Here is a 22729-nt window from a genome sequence, read left to right as displayed (position 1 = left end):
CATACCGAAGGCCGAGAGGAATCAGAGAAAACAAGAAAGCTGGATTTCTTCAATTAGATTCATCATCACCACCAGGCGATAACATACAGGGAGAAGCGGATTCAGAGGAAAAATCGGAAGGCCAGTGGGAGGCTCTGCTGGTGACGCAAGACCCTGACAACCAGCTATGGTTGGTGAAAAGGGCTCAGGTGGCGGCAGCGAGCCATGGCTACCTGGTCTGAGGAGGCCACCCACCTTTGGGCTCAAGAAGCCTGGTCTAGCAGTAAAGTTTATTTCTCTCTCTCTCTCTCTCTCTTCAATGAAATCAAATTCAAGTTCATTTTATGAGAGCGAAGATTTTTTGCGAACCCTTCCGGAGTATCGTAAAAATATCTGGGGCTTTTAGGTGCCAAAACCACGATATGATTACGAGGCAAGTTGCAGTGTGGGACTGCGGATGAATTTTGACCTTCTGAGATTTTCGACGTGCACCAAAGGCACGGTACGTGGGCTCATCTTGAATTTTGTCCCCTACGAAATGCGGACGCCGCGGCCCGGATTTGATCCCATGCCCTCGGGCTTTGAAGCTCAACGGCATATCGCCTAAGCCGCCGCGGTGGGCACGGGACGGGACTTCCGCGACTGTGGCTTCTGGGTTCTGCTGCTGTGTAGCCGAATAGTTCATACCTAAAGAAGTTTGAATTAAATCGTTGATGGTGGGATCAAACCGCAGCAACGCGATATTCTAACCACAATGCGTCATTCGTACGTAAACTTCTATTGTGCCAATGCCGATTAGCTCTATGAGATTATCTCTGAGTGAGTGTTTCCTTTAAACTAAAGACGGAGAAGTAAAAGGGACAAAGTTATAGCACTTGATTAAACGCTTTATCAAACGTTCACTTCACATAGATTCAAAGAGGTGATTTAGATTGGCATATTTTTGTTTAATGCAAGGAGGAAGCTGCCGCATAAAAGTTTACTGTATTGAGCAACCGAAGACGTTTACATGACCCTCATGAGAACTCCTGTACATTGTACTGCGCAGTGCGTTCATTCCCATAGCAATTAACATTGCACAGAATCAAATATATATGGAACTGTGTGCAAGTGGTTGAACCATGTTTTTACCCTCGGCTTTAGAGAAAATTGACACTAATTTTGCACAGGCCGTTGTGTCCTGAGAGACCCCATGAGCACCCGTGAAGTACGTTTCGAATGCTGTGAGATGTGAAAATCACAGGTTGCAGCATCACCTCATCCAATGATGAGTGTTCATATCTGTTAAAACAATGAAAATTGGGTTTTCAGTGTAACAAGCACGTCTACGTTCCGTCATGTACTAATACGTAGCATACATGACAATGTTGCTTTCAGCGTATGCTCTGGAACTCAAGTAATAAATTAGGTTTTCAACTTCGTAACACAATAACGTGTAACAAAAATCGACTTGAAAAATGATTCTGTCCCGCAGCTGCCTTCAGGTGTTTTGTGTCGATAACTCACCCACTTACACTCATAAAACAGGGTGCTTGTATAAACTAATACATCCGTATGGAAGAGTGATTTGTTGCAATTGCGCCCTTTCCCCCAAGGAGTGTCCTTGCCGGAATGCACATTAAGCTTTTTTACAGCGATATACGTTATTATATCAGTACCCTAGTGTTTGTATGCCCGCCGAAGTAATCCCGAAGTGACTTCCGAGAGAGGAGTCTAAAAAGAAAGAAAATAAAAAAAAAACCATGCAGCAGCGCGGCGAAATTTCAACGGTGGCACTCGACGTTGTCACTCGGAAGTAGCCCTTCTCGGACACTCCAGCAACGCTACTGCAGATAATAATGCAGTGTCTTTAGAGCGCCTGGGTGCCTCTAGCTGCTATCACAGCCCTGTCTCTCCTCTTCCCCACAGAGGACGCTATATACATGAAGCTGTAGCATAACATCTGTAGCCAACTGTGCTCATATGATGTGCTCGAGTAGCGAAATGAAGCAAACCACTGGAAACAAAGCCCGCAAGGTTTTTTTGCGTTCTTGAAATGTTAAAGTGCCAGATCACCCTTAAATTCTGAGAGGTGTATGTTTCGTGCAAAACAGCGTTTCATCACGCTGACTAAGAGAATGCGCTAAGGGTATTTACTAACAAGCACACCCCTCGTAAAATGGTGCCAAAAGGGCGTTTCGATATCCAATCCACCCACGAAGGTGTAATCGCGTACAAAAAAAATATTGCTACGGCACAATATGTGCGATCACGAAAGGCGAACAGTGTGAAGACGACGACGACGATTAGAAGCTAGCGCGGGCTGTTGCCTCTTGGCCAAGCGAAGCGTATTGCCTTGTAAATATACTTGTAAATAGCTTTTCGTCGGTGTCTTCCTACGTAACATATCTGGCATTGAATTATCATTGGTCAATGTTGAGTTTTTCCTTGAGGAATTGTGGAAACTTTGTTGGAGAATTGTTGGGCTGACTGTTGAGTGGTCTTGAATATTGGCCACTGAAATTTAATTGAAACACCATTACGTGTTTCAATGTTGAATAATTGTTAAGTTAGCATTGAAATTCTATTGCGCTTAGACGACTCATTGTGTTCATTTTGTTGAATGGTTGATGGGTTACCAGAGATGCTGCATTGAATTAACGTTGTGGTAGTTGTTGACCTGTTGTTGAGTTATTGTTGTCATAGCACTGAAATGTATATAGTGGCCCAGTTGAGATGGCATTAAGATTTCAGTAGTCGCCATTGAAATATGATTGACATTTCGTTGGGCTAGTGAATTTTTCATTCATATATTGAAATTGCTTTGCTATTCACACTTGGATGCCCCGGTGCCTGCACATAACTTTCACAAACACAAACAAAAGCAAAGGAGAGACTGAACAATTTGTAGTACCTTTATTTACACTAAAGATGCGTGCCCATGAAACATTATTACAGTACATAAGGCACCACTACATCGAACCTGGAGACATCGGCTAGTACCTACAGAACTTTCAACAGTGTAAATACATCTGAAAAAACCTATACATATGAATTCAATCAAAACGATCATTGCGATCTTCACTTGCGACTTACGTTTATGACTAGAATGCAAAGCGACTCAAAAGGCAGGGCTTAAGCATACCCTTTTAACAACCAACTTTGAACAAATGAACACTTGAAGCTGCTTGCGTGTGAATACACAGAAGACATCTGAATACGTTACATTAAAATGTTTCGCACACTAACCCATCACAGGAACAGTTACGGCTGACTGTGAGAATGCAAAATAACAGAATTGAAACAAATGACCACGTAAACATATACAAGCTTTAGCACAAGTCTTTCACCACGATTAAAATATAATGAGGTACCAAAGTAGACTTGTCTGAGCTTTTTGTCTTCGAGATGTATATATTTTCAGGTTGCCCAATTATTTTATAAAATAGAATCACTCAACTTAGCTATTAATTCATGAGGCATCATTTAGAAAGTTGTCGGGCATGGTGAACACCTGAATCATGTTTCTGACGAGCCAGGTTTGCAAGAACAGTACAGCATTTGATTATGTTTAGGTACAGAAGAGTTTGTTGGTGGTATTTCCTTAATTTAGTGAGCTCACTTTCATTTAATTTTTATGGACTTGCACAATGCTAATTAGAACACTTTTCGGGGCCTTTTTCACTATACCGGCAACTAAGTGGTACCTCAGTCAATAAAGAGATAAGGCAAGGCTAATACATTGAACGATAAGAGAAAAAATAATTATGTAGCACAGAAAATTGGTAGTAACACACGGCTAACAGAATTCCAAAGAGCCAAATAGATGGTCACCTGCACTTGTAGTATCAAGTACCCCGGAAATAGTCATAAAGGATGGGAAAAGGTTTCTATGACTGCACAGCCAGATTGGTGAGACAGTGAAAAACGCAAATAAATGCATATACGAAAAACCAATGGCCTCAATTGCGCAGGTAAAATGTTATTAAAATGCTACCAGAATTTTATTACATAAAATGCATAAAAGTTGCATAAAAATTGGGACAGAGCAGTAACAAGGACGGAGGGAGATACTGCACCCGTGTTGAAAAAAAAATACAAGTGATAAATACGCACATTTAAGCTCAAGACAATTTTTTCTCCAATATATACAAAAAGAACACATGCACTGACGGCATAAAAGAAGGTTCCTGCGCCTGGAGAATGCAGCACAGTACAAAGCAGCGTCATGAGAACCGAAAACTAGAGCTTAGTATGTTTAAAAAGTACGAATACTTGCATACATACAGACATTTGACTTGTTATGCCTTGGATGGATAAAATTCATAAATCTTACACAAACGAAGTTACCATCACTGCTATTGGCTTCCTCAGGGGACTCCTTGAAGTTAAACTAGAAAAATGTACATCAGTGTTAAAAACAGACAATATAAGACCCTATAGCATTCTTCCTGAAATAAACAGCGCAAATACTTCATGTATCAATTCTATGGACACTTCGCCAATTCGGTGTACATTTAAATTTCACAACCACTCAAACAGAGACGAGAAGGATGGATTAAGATAGGAACACACATGAACGCTGACTCAACTAGAAGTTTATTCGTGAAGACAAAGATTTTAAACACATTGGCCAACTTCACAAAGAAAAAGCCATGGATGTGAAGCAGAAACAGCCCGGCACAACAAAAAAGAACCGAAAGACATGTCCTGTAGAACAAACATGTGCGCCAAATACAAAAAGAAACACATGAAAACTAAATGGTATGGCCTGTAAGTGATGTTAACGAGAAATACTGCTGCAACTCTTTCCCACTTAGGGTCACAGAAATCTTGCTTATGAATTTTTCTTCGTGATCAGTAAGTAATTCTTCCGTAAGTCCTCTTGTGTTCTGGTCTTTGTGATGAAACAACCGTTCTTTCTGCTCTATACCTCAACACCAGAGGAGTTCCAGAAGCAATATTTATTGATTACAAACGAAACAAATACACAACCAAGTTATCTGTTTCCCTTAGTGGGAAAGACTTGCAGTTCTCAAGAGTATTCCTCGTTGGGTAGTATCACTCATCGGACAAATATTTCGCTTTTTCGACAGATTTGTCCGATAGCTCTCGTTTTTCATGCACGTTTATTCTACATGACATTGCTTTTTCATATTTTTTCTTGTCGCTCATGGCTGTTTCTGCCACGCATGCACGGCTCTTTAGCTTTGTCAAGTTGACCAGCGTCTTTAATACTTCTGTCTTCAAAAATAAACTTAGATGAACTTGCGCTCGTGTGTGCTCCTACCTATTTCGTCGTCCATCGTCCGCCTCTATTCGCGCTGCTTTTTCCAGTACGCACGTATCACTTGGTTAGGCTGGTAAACATTTTCGCAAGCAAAAGGAAATATCCCTCAAAAGGTAGCCCATCCTTCACTACTAAAAGCCAGAGCAAATCGAAAGTAAGCCTTCACAGCGTCCATGCGGCAGCTAGTACACCACAGAGCAGCACAAAAAATAGCTGAAAATCCCACTTGATGGAGAGTGGCAACAGAGATGCGAGCTTGCTAGTGAATCAGCCCCATATCAACGGGTTACTCTTGCACGACGCCAAGGTGCTCTTGACGCAGAACACTTTAGCACCAGGGAATTTGCTGCATGCGTAACCTGCGAGAAGGGAATGCGGATAGAAAATGAGATTGCGCGGATCCAGAATCTGCCACACACTGCACATAACTACGCCCAAAATAGAAGTACACCATATACTGGCAAGTAAAAATTTGCGACTCTTTACGAGTGCTGTCTAGAAAAGAGAGGGGTTGCTACGGTAAATGTTGGCTAAGACACGCACAGCGATGTTTCACAGCGGGGAGTAATATTCCCGGCTCTCTCGCAGAACCAAAGACCACGCGACAGTGCATAGCCCATACCAAGCAGATATAGAATTTTTGGCTAAAGTCTAGCAGCAGGAATGGCCTAAAGATACGCCGAAGCGATGCGAGCGTGAGCGTGCCTGTACGAGTGAGAACATGCACTGCTTCTTTGAAGCTAGCCACTCCGGCGTGTCTCTGATCATCCCACGCGATTTGTGTGCTGAACGTCGCGTACACGCCCTTGCGCGTTTTGCGCGGCAACGTCTGAGCAATGAGCTAGCTTCATGCACGCGTCATTCTTCACCGCGCAAATGGTGCTCGAGGCGACAACGTGCTGTTACGTTTCGCCTACGACGCGCGGTTTAGCCGGCGCGACTGCAACAAAGCGGCAGACATTTTGGCCCGTTCGGCGTCGCCGCTACGCTCCCCGCCAAGCGCGTCCAGGCATGTTCCGATGCCACGTGTCTTCATGTGCGTGTGTGAGTGTATGTGCCATTGTGCCCGACCAGAGGCGCTACGAGAGTAGAAGTTACCTTCTCCTCCCAGTCATTGTGCCCGACCAGAGGCGCTACGAGAGCAGAAGTCACCTTCTCCTTCCAGCCATTGTGCCCGACCAGAGGCGCTACGAGAGTAGAAGTTACCTTCTCCTCCCAGTCTTTGTGCCCGACCGGCGGCGCTACGACAGTATGCGTCACCTTATCTCATTGTACAATCACGTGCTCGTCTATTGAGGGGCTCCTTCTTGCCCTCAACTGCGAGAGTATAAAAGCAGCTGCCCCCGGACGCCAAAGGAGGGCTCCGATTTCTTCTGTTGAGTAAAGTGCACTCCCGTCTCTCTACTTCGGTCAACCCGACCGCCAACTCTTTGCGATGTTAAAATAAACAAGTTGTTTTGTTGTTACCAGTCGACTCATGCTTTGCCGGGACCTTCGGATGCTTCCAGTTGTACCCCAGGCCGCCAGGCCAACGCTACCCTTGGGGCTTGCGACCCAGGTGCAACCACGGGCGTCAGCGCCGAGTTCCCAACAGGTCGTACCATCGGTGCGACCAACCCAACTCGTACCAGCGGTGCGATTCAAACAACTGTCTGCCAGCGGTGAGATCGCGACAACGGAGGCCAGCAGCGAAGAGATGCAGTTGACTGTATGCTGAGCAGCTCAACGACGATCCGGGAGCAGTGCAACGAGCCCTGTGTGATGACTGGTTGCCTGCAGCGGAACGACTGCGCGGAACTCTTGGCTGCGAGGTTTGGTGAGTGCGGGACTTTCTTCTTCTGAGCTTTGCCAGGCTTTTGTTAGTGTCAGAAACAGAGCTGGTAATTGTGGTTGTCGTTGCTGCCGGGTTAGTTTGCGGCAAGACAATAATAGGCAGTAGAGAAAGCAGCATTCAGAGCAGCCATGGATTTGAAGTCGTTGCGCAAACCGAAATTGTTGGAGCTTGCAAGGGAGATGGGTCTGGATGTCTCGGACAAACTCAGAAAACCAGAACTGCTAAAGGCTATTCTTGAGTTTGAAGCTGAGGATGACGAGCTGTCGGAATGCCTTGAGACCATTGAGGAAAGGGAGACGGCAAAAAGACAGGAGCGCGAAAGTAAAGAACAGAAAGAGCGAGAGCAACAAGAAAAAAAAGAAGAGCGTGACCGTCAACACGCTTTGGAAATGAAGCGTCTCGAGATAGAGATGGAACGCGCTCGTAATGGAAGTCAGGCACAGGGTGCAGGAGAACGAGTATTGTTCAAAATGACTGACCTGATGCGGCCGTTTAAGCTTGGAGAGGACATTGGTTTGTTCCTGGTTAACTTCGAGCGAACGTGCGAGAAGCAGGGGTTCTCTCTGGAAACGTGGCCACATGTGGATTGCTCACTTTGTTACCCGGCGAGGCGGCCGACGTAGTCGCTCGCTTGGATAGAGAGGAGGCAGAGGATTTCGACAAAGTGAAATCGAGTCTGCTAAAAAAGTACAGGCTGTCAGCGGAGGCGTTCCGTCTGAAGTTTCGGGAAAGTGAGAAAGGCAAGAATGAGTCATATACAGAGTTTGCCTACAAGCTAATGTCAAACATGCAGGAGTGGCTCAAAGAAGAGAAAGCGTTTGGTGACCACGATAAAGTTCTGCAGTGTTTCGGGCTAGAACAGTTTTATAGTCGGTTACCTGAGAACGTGCGGTACTGGGTCTTGGATAGGCCAGACGTTTGTACGGTGGCTAAAGCCGCTGAGCTAGCCGAGGAGTTTGTGACGCGTCGGGCTCGCGGAGCTAAGGACGGTCAAAAGGGTGAATTTGGCTCGAAGTTTGACAGGCTGAAGTTCACACCCATGAGAGCAAAGGGGAACACGCGTAGTGCGAATGCGAGTGGAAGCAGTGCGACCGAACCTAAGGAGACGGCGGCAGCCGAAGCCGAACGCAGAAAGCGGTTCGAGATGAGGCAAGCGCGCGTTTGTTATACGTGCCAGAAGCCGGGTCACTTTTCGGCGCAGTGTCCGGAAACAACACCAAAAGTTGTGTTTTTTTCAATAGGCAGCACTGACGAGAACATGAAGCTTCTCGAGCCTTACATGCGAGACCTCGTGAACGGGAAAGAGTGCCGAGTGCTTCGCGATTCCGCAGCTACGATGGATGTAGTTCACCCCTCTTACGTAGAACCCTATATGTTCACGGGCGAGTGCGCATGGATCAAGCAAGCCGTGGAAGCTCATAGCGTGTGTCTGCCAGTAGCAAAGGTGCTTATTAAAGGACCTTTCGGAGCGCTTGAGACGGAGGCGGCAGTGTCATCTATGCTGCCCCCCCAGTACCCGTACCTATTTTCAAACAGGTCCGATCACCTCCTGCGCGAGAAGGTGCTTTTGTTTGGTGAAGCTAGTGTTCAGGCCTTAACCAGATCGAAGGTTCGGGAGCTCGCTGCAAAGGCGGTAGTTGCGGGGCCGACGTTATCAAACAACGAAAAAGGGTCAGAGGCGCAGCAAGCTGATATTCAGAGCACGCCCGAACTGAATAAAATTGAGTCTGTAGCGTTGAAGGCGCCAGATACTGGAGAGGAAATGCCCGATAAGGGAAAGTTAGAAGAGCTATCTACAGATTTGCTCATCGCGCCTACGTCAGACGGACTTGATAGGTTGCTAAAAGTCAGCCGGTCGGCTTTGATAGCCGAGCAAAAGAAGGATGGTAGCCTAGAAAACATACGCTGCAATGTCAAGGAAGGTATCGCCAGGAAAAATGCGCGTTTTGTGGAAAGAGGTGGAGTCCTGTACCGGAAGTATCTAGACCGCAGAGGAGTGGAGTTCGATCAGCTGATCGTGCCTCAATGCTATCGTCAGGATCTGTTGCGCTTGACGCATGGGGGTTCGTGGTCCGGACACCTTGGAGTTAAGAAAACTAAGGACCGTCTCTTGCAAGAGTACTATTGGCCAGGGTGTTTTCGGGACGCAGACCATTTCGTGAGGACATGTGACACCTGTCAGCGGGTGGGCAAACCAGGGGACAAATCAAGGGCGCCGTTGAAATTGGTGCCTATCATTACGGAGCCTTTTAGACGGCTCGTTATTGATACAGTGGGACCTCTGCCGGTAACAGCCACGGGGTACAGACACATTTTGACTGTGATCTGCCCAGCGACAAAGTTCCCTGAAGCAGTGCCGCTTAAAGAACTCAGCTCAGTTGAGATAGTCAATGCACTACTGTCCATATTTGCGCGAGTTGGTTTTCCTGCGGAAATCCAATCAGATCAGGGCACAGTGTTTACTAGCGCTTTGACGACAACTTTTCTCGAAAGGTGTGGGGTAAAGCTGTTACACAGCTCAGTGTACCACCCACAGTCGAATTCCGTTGAGAAGCTCCACTCCGTCATGAAGCGCGTGTTGAGAGCATTGTGTTTTGAACATCGAACTGACTGGGAGCTGTGTCTGCCTGGGGTGACGTTTGCATTAAGGACCGCGCCGCATGCGGCTACGGGGTTTTCGCCAGCTGAGCTGGTGTACGGTCGCTCGCTTCGGTCTCCGCTTCGCATGCTTCGAGAATCGTGGGAAGGCAGGGGCGACGACCCAGTCGTGGTGGAGTACGTGCTTAAGCTCCTCGAACGCTTAAGAAGGGCACAGGAGTTGTCAGGTGAAGCAATGACAAAGGCCCAGCAGAGGGCCAAGGTTTATTATGATCGGACCGCCAGGGCCCGTCGTTTTGAGGTGGGCGATGAGGTCATGATATTGCGCACATCGCTAAACAACAAACTAGACGTGCAGTGGGAGGGCCCAGCACGAATTGTTCAGAAACTGTCGGACGTTAACTACGTGGTGAGTCTGCCAGGAAAGCGGAAAGCACAGCAAGTTTACCACTGTAATCTGCTCAAACCCTATAAACAACGGGAAGCAGTGGTGTGCATGATGGTAAACGTTCCTGAAGAGCTTCCGGTCGAGCTTCCGGGACTAGGCTCAGTGTCGAACAGGGAAGACACCGGTCAAGTCATTAGTGACCTTCTCAGTAAAGCACCGCTGTCGCCTGAGCAGAAAACCGAACTACACCAGCTATTACAAGAGTTTCAAGGTCTGTTCTCTGAGAGGCCTGGTAGGACTTCTGTACTTACTCATGATATAGAACTTACCTCCCCAGAGCCAGTACGATCCAAGGCGTATCGGGTGTCACCCCGCCAGAGCGATATTATGGAGGCTGAGGTAAAGAAAATGCTACAGCTCGGTGTTATTGAGGCAGGTGAGAGTGATTATACCTCCCCTTTGATTTTAGTTGAGGTACCGGGCAAGGAACCTCTTCCTTGCGTCGACTACCGCAGGCTTAATTCCATCACTAAGGATCAAATTTATCCGATCCCTAACATCGAGGAGCGCCTTGAGAAAGTTAGTAGCGCTCAGTTTATTTCCACCCTAGATCTTGTCAGGGGTTATTGGCAGGTTCCACTTACAGAAGAGGCTAGTAGGTATGCGGCGTTCATTTCACCAATGGGAACATTCCGTCCTAAAGTATTGAGTTTTGGTTTGAAGAACGCGCCATACTGTTTTTCAAGCCTCATGGATAAAGTGTTGCGGGGACAGCAAGAATTCGCTTTACCGTATCTAGACGACGTAGCGATATTCTCCGCATCTTGGTCTGAGCATATGGCACACTTGCGGGCAGTGCTAACCCGCCTGCGCGAAGCGGGCTTGACAGTCAAGGCTCCTAAGTGCCAGTTAGCACAGGCCGAGGTTGTCTACCTCGGTCACGTGATTGGTCAGGGTCGTCGCCGCCCCTCTGAAATAAAAGTGGCCGCTGTGCGAGACTTTCCGCAACCGCGCACGAAGACCGATATTCGGTCGTTCTTAGGTGTCACCGGCTACTATCAGAGGTACATCCCCAGGTACTCTGATATCGCGGCTCCCCTGACGGATGCTCTAAGAAAGACAGAGCCTCAAACAGTCGTCTGGGACGAGACAAAGGAAAGAGCTTTTAGCGCCCTAAAGAGTGCCCTAACAAGCCAGCCTGTGCTACGATCGCCAGACTATACAAAAGGGTTCGTTGTTCAGTGCGATGCTAGTGAGCGAGGCATGGGCGTTGTACTGTGCCAACGGGAAAAGGGAGAAGTAGAACACCCCGTCCTGTATGCTAGTCGTAAGCTGACCAGTCGTGAGCAGGCGTATACCGCCACCGAGAAAGAGTGTGCATGTCTCGTGTGGGCCGTTCAGAAATTGTCATGCTATCTAGCCGGCTCGAGGTTTATCATTGAGACGGATCACTGCCCTCTCCAATGGCTGCAGACCATCTCTCCCAAAAATGGCCGCCTCCTGCGCTGGAGCCTCGCTTTGCAACAATATTCCTTTGAGGTGCGTTACAAAAAGGGGAGTCTCAACGGTAACGCCGATGGCTTGAGTCGAGGCCCCTAACGTAGGAATCAGCCTCAAAATTGTTTGTTACTGATGTTTTTCTTCCTGAGGCAGGATTTTTTTTAACATATTGCTTTTGTTTAGTGTTTCAAAGTGATGATATGCTTTCTAGTGCAATTTTCCAATTTGTGGACGCGTTCTGAGTGATGCTAGACTACTGTAAGGAACTAGGCAGTGGTAAAAAAAAGGGGAAAGAGCCTGGCAGGGCTTAGTGAGGGTTGTGCCGTGTTTGCTGACTGAGCGGTTGAGTTTCAGCGTAGTTCTAACGCTTGCCGGGAACGAGAACAAAAATGTGAACTCTCCCGAAGTCACTTTGCAGTGTCCTGTGCGAACCTGAACGAGAGAACGAGGCCTTCTCTGTGCGCTGCGTTCAAGAAACGTCGAGGGACGCCCGACTTCGGTTATGAGCATCATCGAGCGACATCCCTCCGGACAGCGGATGCAGTCCCCTGTCCATCGGGATCTCCTTCCCCCGGCGGGGCGGTCTGTTACGTTTCGCCTACGACGCGCGGTTTAGCCGGCGCGACTGCAACAAAGCGGCAGACATTTTGGCCCGTTCGGCGTCGCCGCTACGCTCCCCGCCAAGCGCGTCCAGGCATGTTCCGATGCCACGTGTCTTCATGTGCGTGTGTGAGTGTATGTGCCATTGTGCCCGACCAGAGGCGCTACGAGAGTAGAAGTTACCTTCTCCTCCCAGTCATTGTGCCCGACCAGAGGCGCTACGAGAGCAGAAGTCACCTTCTCCTTCCAGCCATTGTGCCCGACCAGAGGCGCTACGAGAGTAGAAGTTACCTTCTCCTCCCAGTCTTTGTGCCCGACCGGCGGCGCTACGACAGTATGCGTCACCTTATCTCATTGTACAATCACGTGCTCGTCTATTGAGGGGTTCCTTCTTGCCCTCAACTGCGAGAGTATAAAAGCAGCTGCCCCCGGACGCCAAAGGAGGGCTCCGATTTCTTCTGTTGAGTAAAGTGCACTCCCGTCTCTCTACTTCGGTCAACCTGACCGCCAACTCTTTGCGATGTTAAAATAAACAAGTTGTTTTGTTGTTACCAGTCGACTCATGCTTTGCCGGGACCTTCGGATGCTTCCAGTTGTACCCCAGGCCGCCAGGCCAACGCTACCCTTGGGGCTTGCGACCCAGGTGCAACCACGGGCGTCAGCGCCGAGTTCCCAACAGGTCGTACCATCGGTGCGATCACAACAACTCGTACCAGCGGTGCGATTCAAACAGTGCCGAGTGGCGCTCCTTTCGCTTCTGCAAGCAACGCACATTCGGATCGGTCCAGCTCAAAGAGGCAGCAGAGAACAGTGGCATGTTTCGGTTATCGCCAATTAAAATTGTGCAGTACGCCTTTAACGGCAACCCGCCGCGCTAGATAAAGATGCTTACAGCGGTAGTTTTGGCGGTGATAGGTGATAAGGCGAGCCCGTTGGCGGCTGTGTTCTTTGCCGACGTCGTCACCACACCTCTGTACATTTGCGCTGTGTATCCGTGTATACAGTCAACGCGCGGAAGCTGTGACTAATCGGTTGGCCGTTCTCCGCAAATCCCAAAGAGGCAAAATATATTTTGCGGTGCGCCGCATCATTAGCCGCAGCCTAAATCGAGGCGCGCTTAACCGCTACGGCACAAAAGGTGATCACACTAACAGTATGGTATACGATGAGCCACTACAGATTAAAAAAAATAATTATCTGATTATGAGGCAGGTCGTAGTTGGGGACTCCGTATTAATTTTGATTTCCTGTATATTTTTATGTGCGTACAATGCACAATGCACGAGCATTTTGGCATACCGCTCCTCTGGAATGCGGCCGCTACAGGGATCGTATCCATGACCTCGAGCCCCAAATTGCCACGGCGGCCGCCATAGTTGCGAAATGCGTAAACGTGAAATACAACACTGCCTTCCGGTACGAGTGTGGTACAAACGTAGCACACCTGCTGCACTATTATTTGTCGCAGTTCTGCTAAGCTTGTAGTGCCTGCCTAAATACCTTGAAAGGCAGAGCGCCTCTCGCGTATCGGAACGCGATAACAAGCGCTTAGACAGCCCACGTGAGCCCCTATGGAAAATGGCATGGCCACTGTACAAAATTATCACTGCTCAGAGAAGCTGATCCTTATGTTCCAATTGTGTTCTCTCATACAAATTAAGGAAACGTCATTAGACAGGAACAAATGAAGCAATGCAATTTTATGCATGTGGGGCCCCGCTGCCTCTTCGCCTACTATTGTTTCAGACGAAGTGACGGCGGTAGCGAGCGTTAGTATCGCGCGCTTTCGCTCCGGGGCATGCGGTTTGCTGGAAGAAAGTGAACGGTGTGCTTAACATCTCACGCTTGTCAATGTCAAAATAGAAAAAAGGCTACGTGCCCAAGAAAACGAGATTACTTACCTATCTGCAGGAGTTCGGCTGCGACTGTTTCGGGGTGCCTTCTCTCCAACAGGCATCATGACCTCTGCCGCGCAACTCATCAAAACAGCCAGGCTCGCACATCAGTCGAAGCCTAGTAGCTCGGTCAGCCAACGACTTCAACTGATAAACGCCCCACTTATCGTAGTTAATTTCACTAAAATGTGCGTCATGATGTCCGAAAAGAAAAAAATACTTTCATCAAAAAGCACGAGGCGTGAACCACCACACAACGGCAACCAACTAACTGAGTCCGAAAGCCGTTCACAGCTTCACTATCGTATGGAGTTATAAAAACATTTCAAACACAAAATAACCGCACGGAAAAACCACTAATTAATTAGTAATAATTTTTCATCCACTAACCTTCATAAAGTTTTAAGAACAACCTAATTTGTAGCGTAAACAATAAATACTACGCCCAAAATATGCGACTACGAAACTAGTGGTAACGATGTGTACTGTTGCAAAAGTGTGCTCAAAACGAAGCTACAGCGGTTGCAACCGCACACGCACACACGCATTGCCGAACGCTACGGTGACGTTGGTAGCGCCACCTAGAAATAAAAATTACTACTAATTTTACTACTTTTACAAAAGTAACGCTACTAGAATAGTTTATAGCACCTTTGCAGATGACGAGGTGACAAGTAAGGTATGATAAGAGTCCGTTACCTGTTTTTATTTCATTTCTCTTTGGTGTTCTTCTATTTAACTGAACGTACGGGACCTGTCTGCAGGCTTGGGAGACGAGAGGACGACAGTTCGGCGAGGCTCAAATAAATCGCATGCTTCTTGCAAGGCTAGAGTCGGGAGCAGCCGCAGATACAGCAATTAGCTGCGATACTGTTGCGTCTGTTTCTGAATCCGAAGCTCTTTCAAGTCAATGGTTATAGCGGCTGCGCGCTGCGATCTCAAAGCGTATTTGTTGTTTCATCTCTAGTACCACGGCCATTGGATAGAAATAGCTATATTTACTTTCCGGACAGAGGGTTCGTCGCAGGAAATTCGAAGATCTCTCACGCGTATGTTTGCAGCGTGTGCGCCGCTTGCATCCTACGGTTCCCAAGCGCGTCGGATGCTCGAAGGTAGTGCCGTCGCGTGTCGGCGCCTGTCTCATCGCCGGCCGCGCTACCGCCGTGTCTACTTTTGGGGAACTCCACATGCGCGTAGTCACCGTGTTTGTGAGTGAACTTTGCATTCTTCTGCTCCCCGAAACATGCTCATTTTGGATCGTACCAATTGCTATGTCATCTAGTGTATGTTAAAACGACGATGGCATTTGTACACCGGCGAAGAAATAAATCGTTATGAACTTGGGCGGTCATGAAGCTAGTCTAACGCTGCAGTTTTTACAGAGCGAAAACGGCTAAGAAAGTGAGGCGGTCCCGGAGATAGGCGCTTGAAAGCGCCAGCTGTAGCGGCAGCACGATGAAGTGGCACGCTGCGCACGCGCCAAGCATTTCAGAACTTACTGGCTTTCGAACGAGAGCTGCATGCGCGCGTTCGTGGCCTAATCGTTAGAGCACCGGTCCCGACGGCCGACGTTCAATGCCACCCCATCGGTCACGCATTGTTTTCTTTTTATGAAAACGAGGCGAAAGAAAGAACCTACCTGCCGCAAAGTGACAGGAATGAGGTTGGAACGCTTCGCATTAAATTTTTTGGAATGTCTTCATATGCAAGTCCTAATTATTGTATACTGGACTCAACTGCTACACAACAAAAATCAACACAAATTACCCAATAAATTGTTTATTGAGAACACTCAACAGTAATATTGGTGTGCAAGTTTTGAGCGAACTCAATTGCTTTTTAAAATTTGTTGAAGACAATTCCTTAACAATATATCAATGGTTAATCAACAGTCATTTTTGTACGGGATGTTCTTTAGTGTGTAGGAAAAGATGGAAAATAATACTCATACAGCTAACTTGCACGCACACCATAGCGTATGCACACATATCCTAATACAGAAATGTGTTTAAAAGTGGGTACAAAATTGCCACACGGCACACACAAAAGCCAAAGTGATATCATCTCATATATATTACCTGAGTTTACAGAACCAGCAACCGGCTACACGTTCATCCGCAAAAAGGCAAAAGGAACAAACCAAGAGGTATGAAAAGAAACGTGAAGCTAGACAACATTTTAACTTAAGATGAATGACGTATTCTAACGAAGAAATGGAGGAACAAAGACGGCCAAACTAGAGCTAGGACTGAAAGCCGCAATAAGAAGTACATATTGTGCTTATAACAACCAAAGAAGCCAACAGGCATTGGAGCCAAGTAAAGCATACGAAAATTAAGTCTGTGGTTTAACTGTAATGCAGGTATAATAATGAAAAACGATATGAGAGTGACAGAAAAGACATAGGGGGGGAAATCGGAGATCTTCGTTCTGAACAGAATGCGTTCCGTCACTGCAACGTCACAAAGTGGGCTGTCCGAAAAAGTTGTCAGAACGGGAGGGAGAGTAGCTATTCGACAAGCAATGAATTCCCCGGGTAGTTTACATGCCTCATTTGTTGTCTGATTGGGGACAATATGCTGCAAAACGAAACTTTTCTGGCCTTCTAATGAGTAAAATTTTACATGACAAAAATGTATTTTTTCTTCTCAAACACGTTCTCAAGTAGGAATACTTCTGACTACTACAATTTATTACTGTTAGTTTCTCTGCATGGTCGTAAGGTGGCATCATGCACAGCGAAAAAAAAAATTCACTGACGATTACCATACTCCCTAATACAAAATCTGGGCGCAGCTCTATACGTGTTTTCATTTGGCGATATATTGGCTGGCGCGGACAATCGGTATCCTGCGGCAAATCGCAAACGGAGCGAAATGTGGCGCGAGTGCCCCGATAATGAGGAGATCGCGAGAGGCAGCGCGTGGGTGACGCGTGGGCGTGGTTCCCAGCAGCCGCCGCAGACAGAGCTCCGCTCATTCAGCGTTTTGTTTCCATATATGGTATCGGTGGACGCGCTTGTCGCATGCCATCGGTGAACAGACGACGGCACGCTACTCTGGCGTTGTTTGTAGCGGTCGCCACCGCGGGCCTATCTTGCTCGTCAATACGCTGTTCTTCTTACGCTTTCACCATACCCTCGTCCTCCGCTTTCCGCCTCATGGTTCCGCTGCATCCTCCTCCTCCGTTTTCCTCATCGCGCTCTCTTCGCAATCGCCGTCTTTCATCTATCAGTGTGCTCCGTGTGCCGTTTTCCATCCTTCGCTGTGCTTGTTCACTCGGTTACGCCGAGGAACAGCGCCAAGGGACGCTGACGCTAAACGCAGGAACGGGTGCTTAAGAGCTGCGCTGTCAATAAAAAACGACGAGAACAGTGGCGCGCTTTTAAAGAGTTAACAACATGTCGCACTGCAATGTCCGACTGGGCCTCCGAGCCTTGGAGCGACAGAGGGAGCTGTTCAACGCACTGTTCGTTTCGAGAAATGAAAGTGACGCCGGAATTCGCCTTCTGCCATTTCTTCAAATGCATTTCGCACCTACAATCACTCTGCTTCATCCTGGAGCAACGCCAACGCAACAACCGAAGCCATCATTTCAAGCTCCATTTTCTCGAATTAGGCTGTGGATTGGATCCGAACGTACCATTTCGTAGCAGCAGCCGCAGTTTTGATCCAATCCAATCCACGAGACGTGCCAGGCGCAGCCTGTACTGTAGCGAGCGCGTGATCGCTCGAACGGAACGCCTCTTGTAGCGTTCTGCTCCTAGCAGACTATGTGCTCGGCTTCTAAGTCATTGACGGTAGTGGGTTGTCACTTCGGCGTCACCAGTAACGTGGCCGCACCTCGCGGCTGATGACTTTCGCGCGACCTAGGCCAATCGCGTAAGGCAAAACTCAACGCGTGTTCCGAACAACGCTCTCCAATTGCGTCCGTTGCTGCCCGTTGGAGCCGGACATACAACTTTTATATGACGGCCGATTACGGCATTTTACCAGTTATGCTGCTGTGGTGATAGTCCCTCCCTCCAAGTTCTTGTGTATTTGTGTCTATTTCTACTGTGTTGTGTCGCCCTTTATTTCTTGTGTCTAGAGAGCGCTGTTTAGTAGTGTTTTGTACGAGCTTAACTGTTATTCAGAGATAACTGTTTAGACATGACAATGCCCAATGTCTAAGCGGTTATCTTTCGCAAAATGCCGGTACATGTATATGATTTACGGGTTGGTGCCAGCTGCCTTCCCTTGAGCTTGTGCTGATTAATAAATTAAGCCTTCCTTTTTTTCTGCCACTACGCGACCTCTCGGTTAATAGAGAGTACTTGTGTTGTTGTCGTTCGATCATACTTGTGTCCCTACGCTCTAAAAAGCTTACACCCTCAAGAGTGCTGGCTTGCCCCATGGGTAACACGCGAATTTGACAGCGATGCTCGGAAGGTCTATTTCACGCAGTTTTCTTGTCGTATGTTGCAGCGATCATCATTTTCATTTGCCTGAAAATGTCGACAAACAAGATACATTCGTCAGTCCCCACCCAGAAAACGATCTTATCTCTTAAGCGTGACGGTGTTAGCCATTAGGCAACCAAGTATCCTTTATACGCACATAAACGTGTAAATGTTTAGTGTTTGGCACACCTGTTTTTCTTCAGTAAAATGATGGCAATGCGCTCTTCGTTGACCTGCCGCACCTGTCTTATTGACGGGCTTCATCTTACCCGAGAAGAGGGCGCCTCCGGCGGCGCCCAGCACCAGGGAGTCGGCGAGCCAATGGTTGCCGGGCTCGCTGTCTGCCAGGTTGTACCAGGGCTCGCGCTCAATGGAAGACATGGCGACCGACGCGAAGCCCAGCGTCGTGCCGGCAACGCACGAGCCCAGGCAGGCGGTCAGCATGGCGCGCACGTACATCCCGTGCATCAGGTTCCTGTCGTTGTCGGTGACCGGAGAACCGCCCTTGGCCGGCGGCTGCAGGTTGCGCAGCGCTTCCATGGCCCGGTTGCTCGCATTCTCGGTCAGCTCGGAGACCCGGCCGACCGCGGACGCCGCCGACGCCGCCGACGCCGACGATCGCAACTCGCTCTGAGACCTGCGGGAGTGCCGCTCGCGTTACTTAGAGGTGAATGAACCCTTTCAGCCACGAATTGACGTGGACTGTAAGAAACTGTGCAAATTGACATAGTTCTTTTTCTAAGGTTCTGCACATTCTACTGGAGAAAAGCAGCGACGGCAGAAATATTCTTTCCGCATCTTCTAGTGAGTCCTTCTAAATACAATGTAAATAAGTTTCTATATAGAGTACAGAAGTAATGCCGAAATTTTTTTGAAAGGTCATCAATCAGCGGCGCGAACCATACGTATGGGTTAAATATTGTCTGCCAGCATCAAGGTGAATGAAAAGTTGCTACTTTACCCTTTCTCACAGCGCCTAGCACTTCGATCCCGTCGAAAATGGTACTGCGTTAAGTTATCATGTGTAGCAATACTCCGTAGTCTGAAGGGAACTGTATGTAACATTGGGCAAGCCGAGGGATCAATTGACGAGCACATCAGTTCCCGTGATGTTTTCCCTGCCACTCATGAACAGGATTGGCAAAATAATTTCCTGACTGAAGGAGTTAGGTGAAACACGAGATATTGTTAAGCTGGTTGATTATTTGCGCAAGGTCGCGATAAAACATTTATTATAAAAGGAAACTGTGAATTCCCAACTTTTGCTCTTTTAATTACGCATGCCGATCGCGGTGACGTTGACGTCAGGGTATGGCCCGAAGTTCAAGATTTCTTTAGGATACCCGCCGTGGATGCGTAGTGGCTTTCGCGTTGCGCTGCTAAGCCCGATGGCGCAGAACCGAACCCCGGCCGCGGCAACAGTATTTCGGTGGGACCGAAATGCAAAAATTCTCGTGTACGGTGGGTCGGGTGCACGTTAAAGGAGCCCAAGTGGTCAGAATCAATCAGGGGTCCCTACTTGCGGCATGTTTCATAATCATATCGTGTTTTTGGAACGTAAAACACCATAATTTAATTTATTGGTGGGATATTTGGATGGGGGTGACGTTACGAAGATGCGTTGTGACTACCGTCGGTTTCACTGCACACGAAGCGAAATTTCAAGGACGCGTTGCGACATAAGGCTACTACCGCTAAAGCTTGTATTAGGCGGGTAATATTCGAAATCTTTTTTAAAGGTCTTTGTTCAATGTGGTAAAAACCGAAGAAAGCGGGCATCATTAGATTCGTCAGTTTTGCTCGCCTCCGCGTGTGTTTTGGGAATCGCCATATTGTTAGTGCAGGGCAACGACGCCAATCACTTTTGCTCCGTTGTAAAATTACTACAAACGCCAGGCTAATTCTGAGCGCATAGTGCGGTGTTTTGGGTGGGCAGAGCTTCGACAACGAGTAAGAAAAAAAAAAACGAAGTGGAGAAACAGCTACCTTCTAGTAGGCCTACAAGAATGCTGTGGAGGAAACTTGTCAGTGATCGCTATTGGTTAAGAGCTTTGATGCGTGTGGGAGCTGTGACGTTGCACTATCTCCAGGATCTTGCCATGCTAAAACCACATTGGAACAGTGAAGTATAATACAGTATAGTATAGTATAGTATAGTATAGTATAGTATACAGTGTAGTGTATTTGTATCAGGATTAGCCACCAAATGCACCACTTTAATTACACTGCTTCCCGTGTCGGCCCAGCTTTGATTACACTGTCTCCGCAATCGGCACAGTTTGATCGGCCGCACAGCCATTCAAGCAAACTGTAGTGTCGTAGCGCGACACTAGGTGCCCTTAGTTGTATAACTAAAGAAGCCATAAAGAGATGGCACCACTCTTGCCCGTATATATATATATATATATATATATATATAATCAGTGCTCGCGTGAATAAAGGGTCTTGCGTCTGGTGTGATATGGGTTAGCATCTGTGTCGTTTCCTGATGATCGCACTGCTGGCCAACACAACACAAACTAAGGGGAAGAACCAAAGAAAGCATCGCTTTAAAGTGGAAAGGACAGAGGTACTTGCGTAGCGCTAGATTTCTTCCGAGGCGCCAGGATTGCGGTGTAAGAGGTAGCCACCGTAAAAATTGCTTCTTCGTCTTCTGTCGCGAGACCTCACTACGCCTATCACGCTTTTCAAGTCTTCTTCTTCTTGCGCCATGTATCGGGGAAGTTGAATATATACCTTAATGCGCATTATTTTATTTTATTTATAATCCGTTTCTTTCGGATTTTCATTTGTTTCGGTTATAACGCGACCCGGTCTCTGGCGTATCCTCCACAGCCGGTTTGTGCCATTGATGAAGGAATCATCAGCGTTTACAGTGCGCAAAATGATGAGAAAGCAAATTAAGCCTTTAGATGCCTAGATAGCTACCGTGAGCTATATAGCCAAAATCACACTGTTTTGTTGGAAGCATTACTACTACAGTTTTTTCTCAATTCAACTGGATAGTAAAACGCCTCAAGAACAGCCGAAAGGCGAAAACAAAGATGTTCTGTCCTTCGCAGACATTTTAAGCATGGTAAGCTGTCAGTATGATAATGATAGGGAAAAACAAAGAGAGCTATGTTCCATTTGACAGTGATTACTCGACGCTAATCCAGCATGGACGTTGTGCATAAAGTATTAATTGATACGTTTACTATTCCAAAGCCCGGTTTGACCATGACACTTACCGTGCTGTAGTTCTCCGCATTAAATTTTACCACCCAGGGTTCTTGGCATACTCAGATGTGCACATCTTGTAGAAAGCTTTGCTGGCTGCGGTGGCCACGACCGTACGTCCGAATGACTACAGGCTGTTTTAAGGGGGTCCCCAAACACTTTTTATCGAAGTGGAAAAATGCATTTGAAATTCAAATATACTATTTTAGCAATACTTTGCAGCAAAATGTACTTCAATGCGTTTCAGCAGAAGCGGAAGGTATTGGCAGTCAAAGAACGGCTTTGGTCACCTTAGCGTTGCCTCCGCTCCTTTAATGCCTTGCGCTGCGAAGGCTCCGGTGGAGCGGTTACAGCCGATAATGCTTTGCCTACTAAAGGTCACCTTGGCACGTAGTTAAAATTTGATGTTGGACGTTCACATAGACACTGATACTTCAGATATTGGCGCCTACGACACGCCAAACTTCAGCGAGCACACTCCTCGCGGCACCCCGCGGCGGCTGCAGTAACTACGTAACTACGCTGGAGACATGCTACCCGACTGAGTATCTTGGGCCGGACTAAGCTAATGATGTTTAATAATTGTTCTCTTATTCGCATTACTTACCTGGGCCAGGTAATCAAATTAAACAATGCCACCACATGAATGTGTGTTTGCATGCAAGCTGCCAACAGTGGCTGTCATTTTCGCGTTGATTGCTTCCGTTTCACCAACAGTGGCGACGGCTTGACTGCGCTTTGACGTGCAGACTGCTAATGGTGCCTTTCAAGCGTGCCCTCGACTACTGCTATTAATAGCTACCCGAATGAGTATTTTCGGCCTAACTAAGCTAATGATGTTGGATAATTGTTCTCTTATTCGCATTACTTGCCTGGGGCAGGTAACCAAAATAAAGAATGCGGCCACATGAATGTGCTTTTGCATGGAAACTGCTAAAAGTGAAAGTCATTTTCGCGTTGACTACTGCCTTTTCACCTACAATGGCTACGACATGGCTGCGCTTTG

The 22729-nt window shown here is 47.5% G+C and overlaps 1 protein-coding gene across 1 annotated transcript in view; it reads right to left on the bottom strand.

The window, feature by feature from the left end:
* LOC142583613 (solute carrier family 2, facilitated glucose transporter member 8-like) overlaps positions 1–21799 on the bottom strand; it is a 40867-nt gene extending 19068 nt beyond the window's left edge. The window contains exons 1-2 of the mRNA XM_075694103.1: positions 21765–21799; positions 18774–19141 (exon numbers count right to left, since the gene is read on the bottom strand). Of these exons, the coding sequence (XP_075550218.1) occupies positions 18774–19141; positions 21765–21799 (403 nt within the window). The remainder of the gene's footprint in view (positions 1–18773; positions 19142–21764) is intronic.
* Between the last annotated feature and the right edge of the window lie 930 nt (positions 21800–22729).

Source organism: Dermacentor variabilis, chromosome 5, assembly GCF_050947875.1.
Source record: "Dermacentor variabilis isolate Ectoservices chromosome 5, ASM5094787v1, whole genome shotgun sequence".
Lineage (NCBI taxonomy): Eukaryota > Metazoa > Arthropoda > Arachnida > Ixodida > Ixodidae > Dermacentor > Dermacentor variabilis.
The sequence above is the reverse complement of the archived record's forward strand: the minus strand, read 5'-3'. Positions and strand labels throughout refer to the sequence as shown.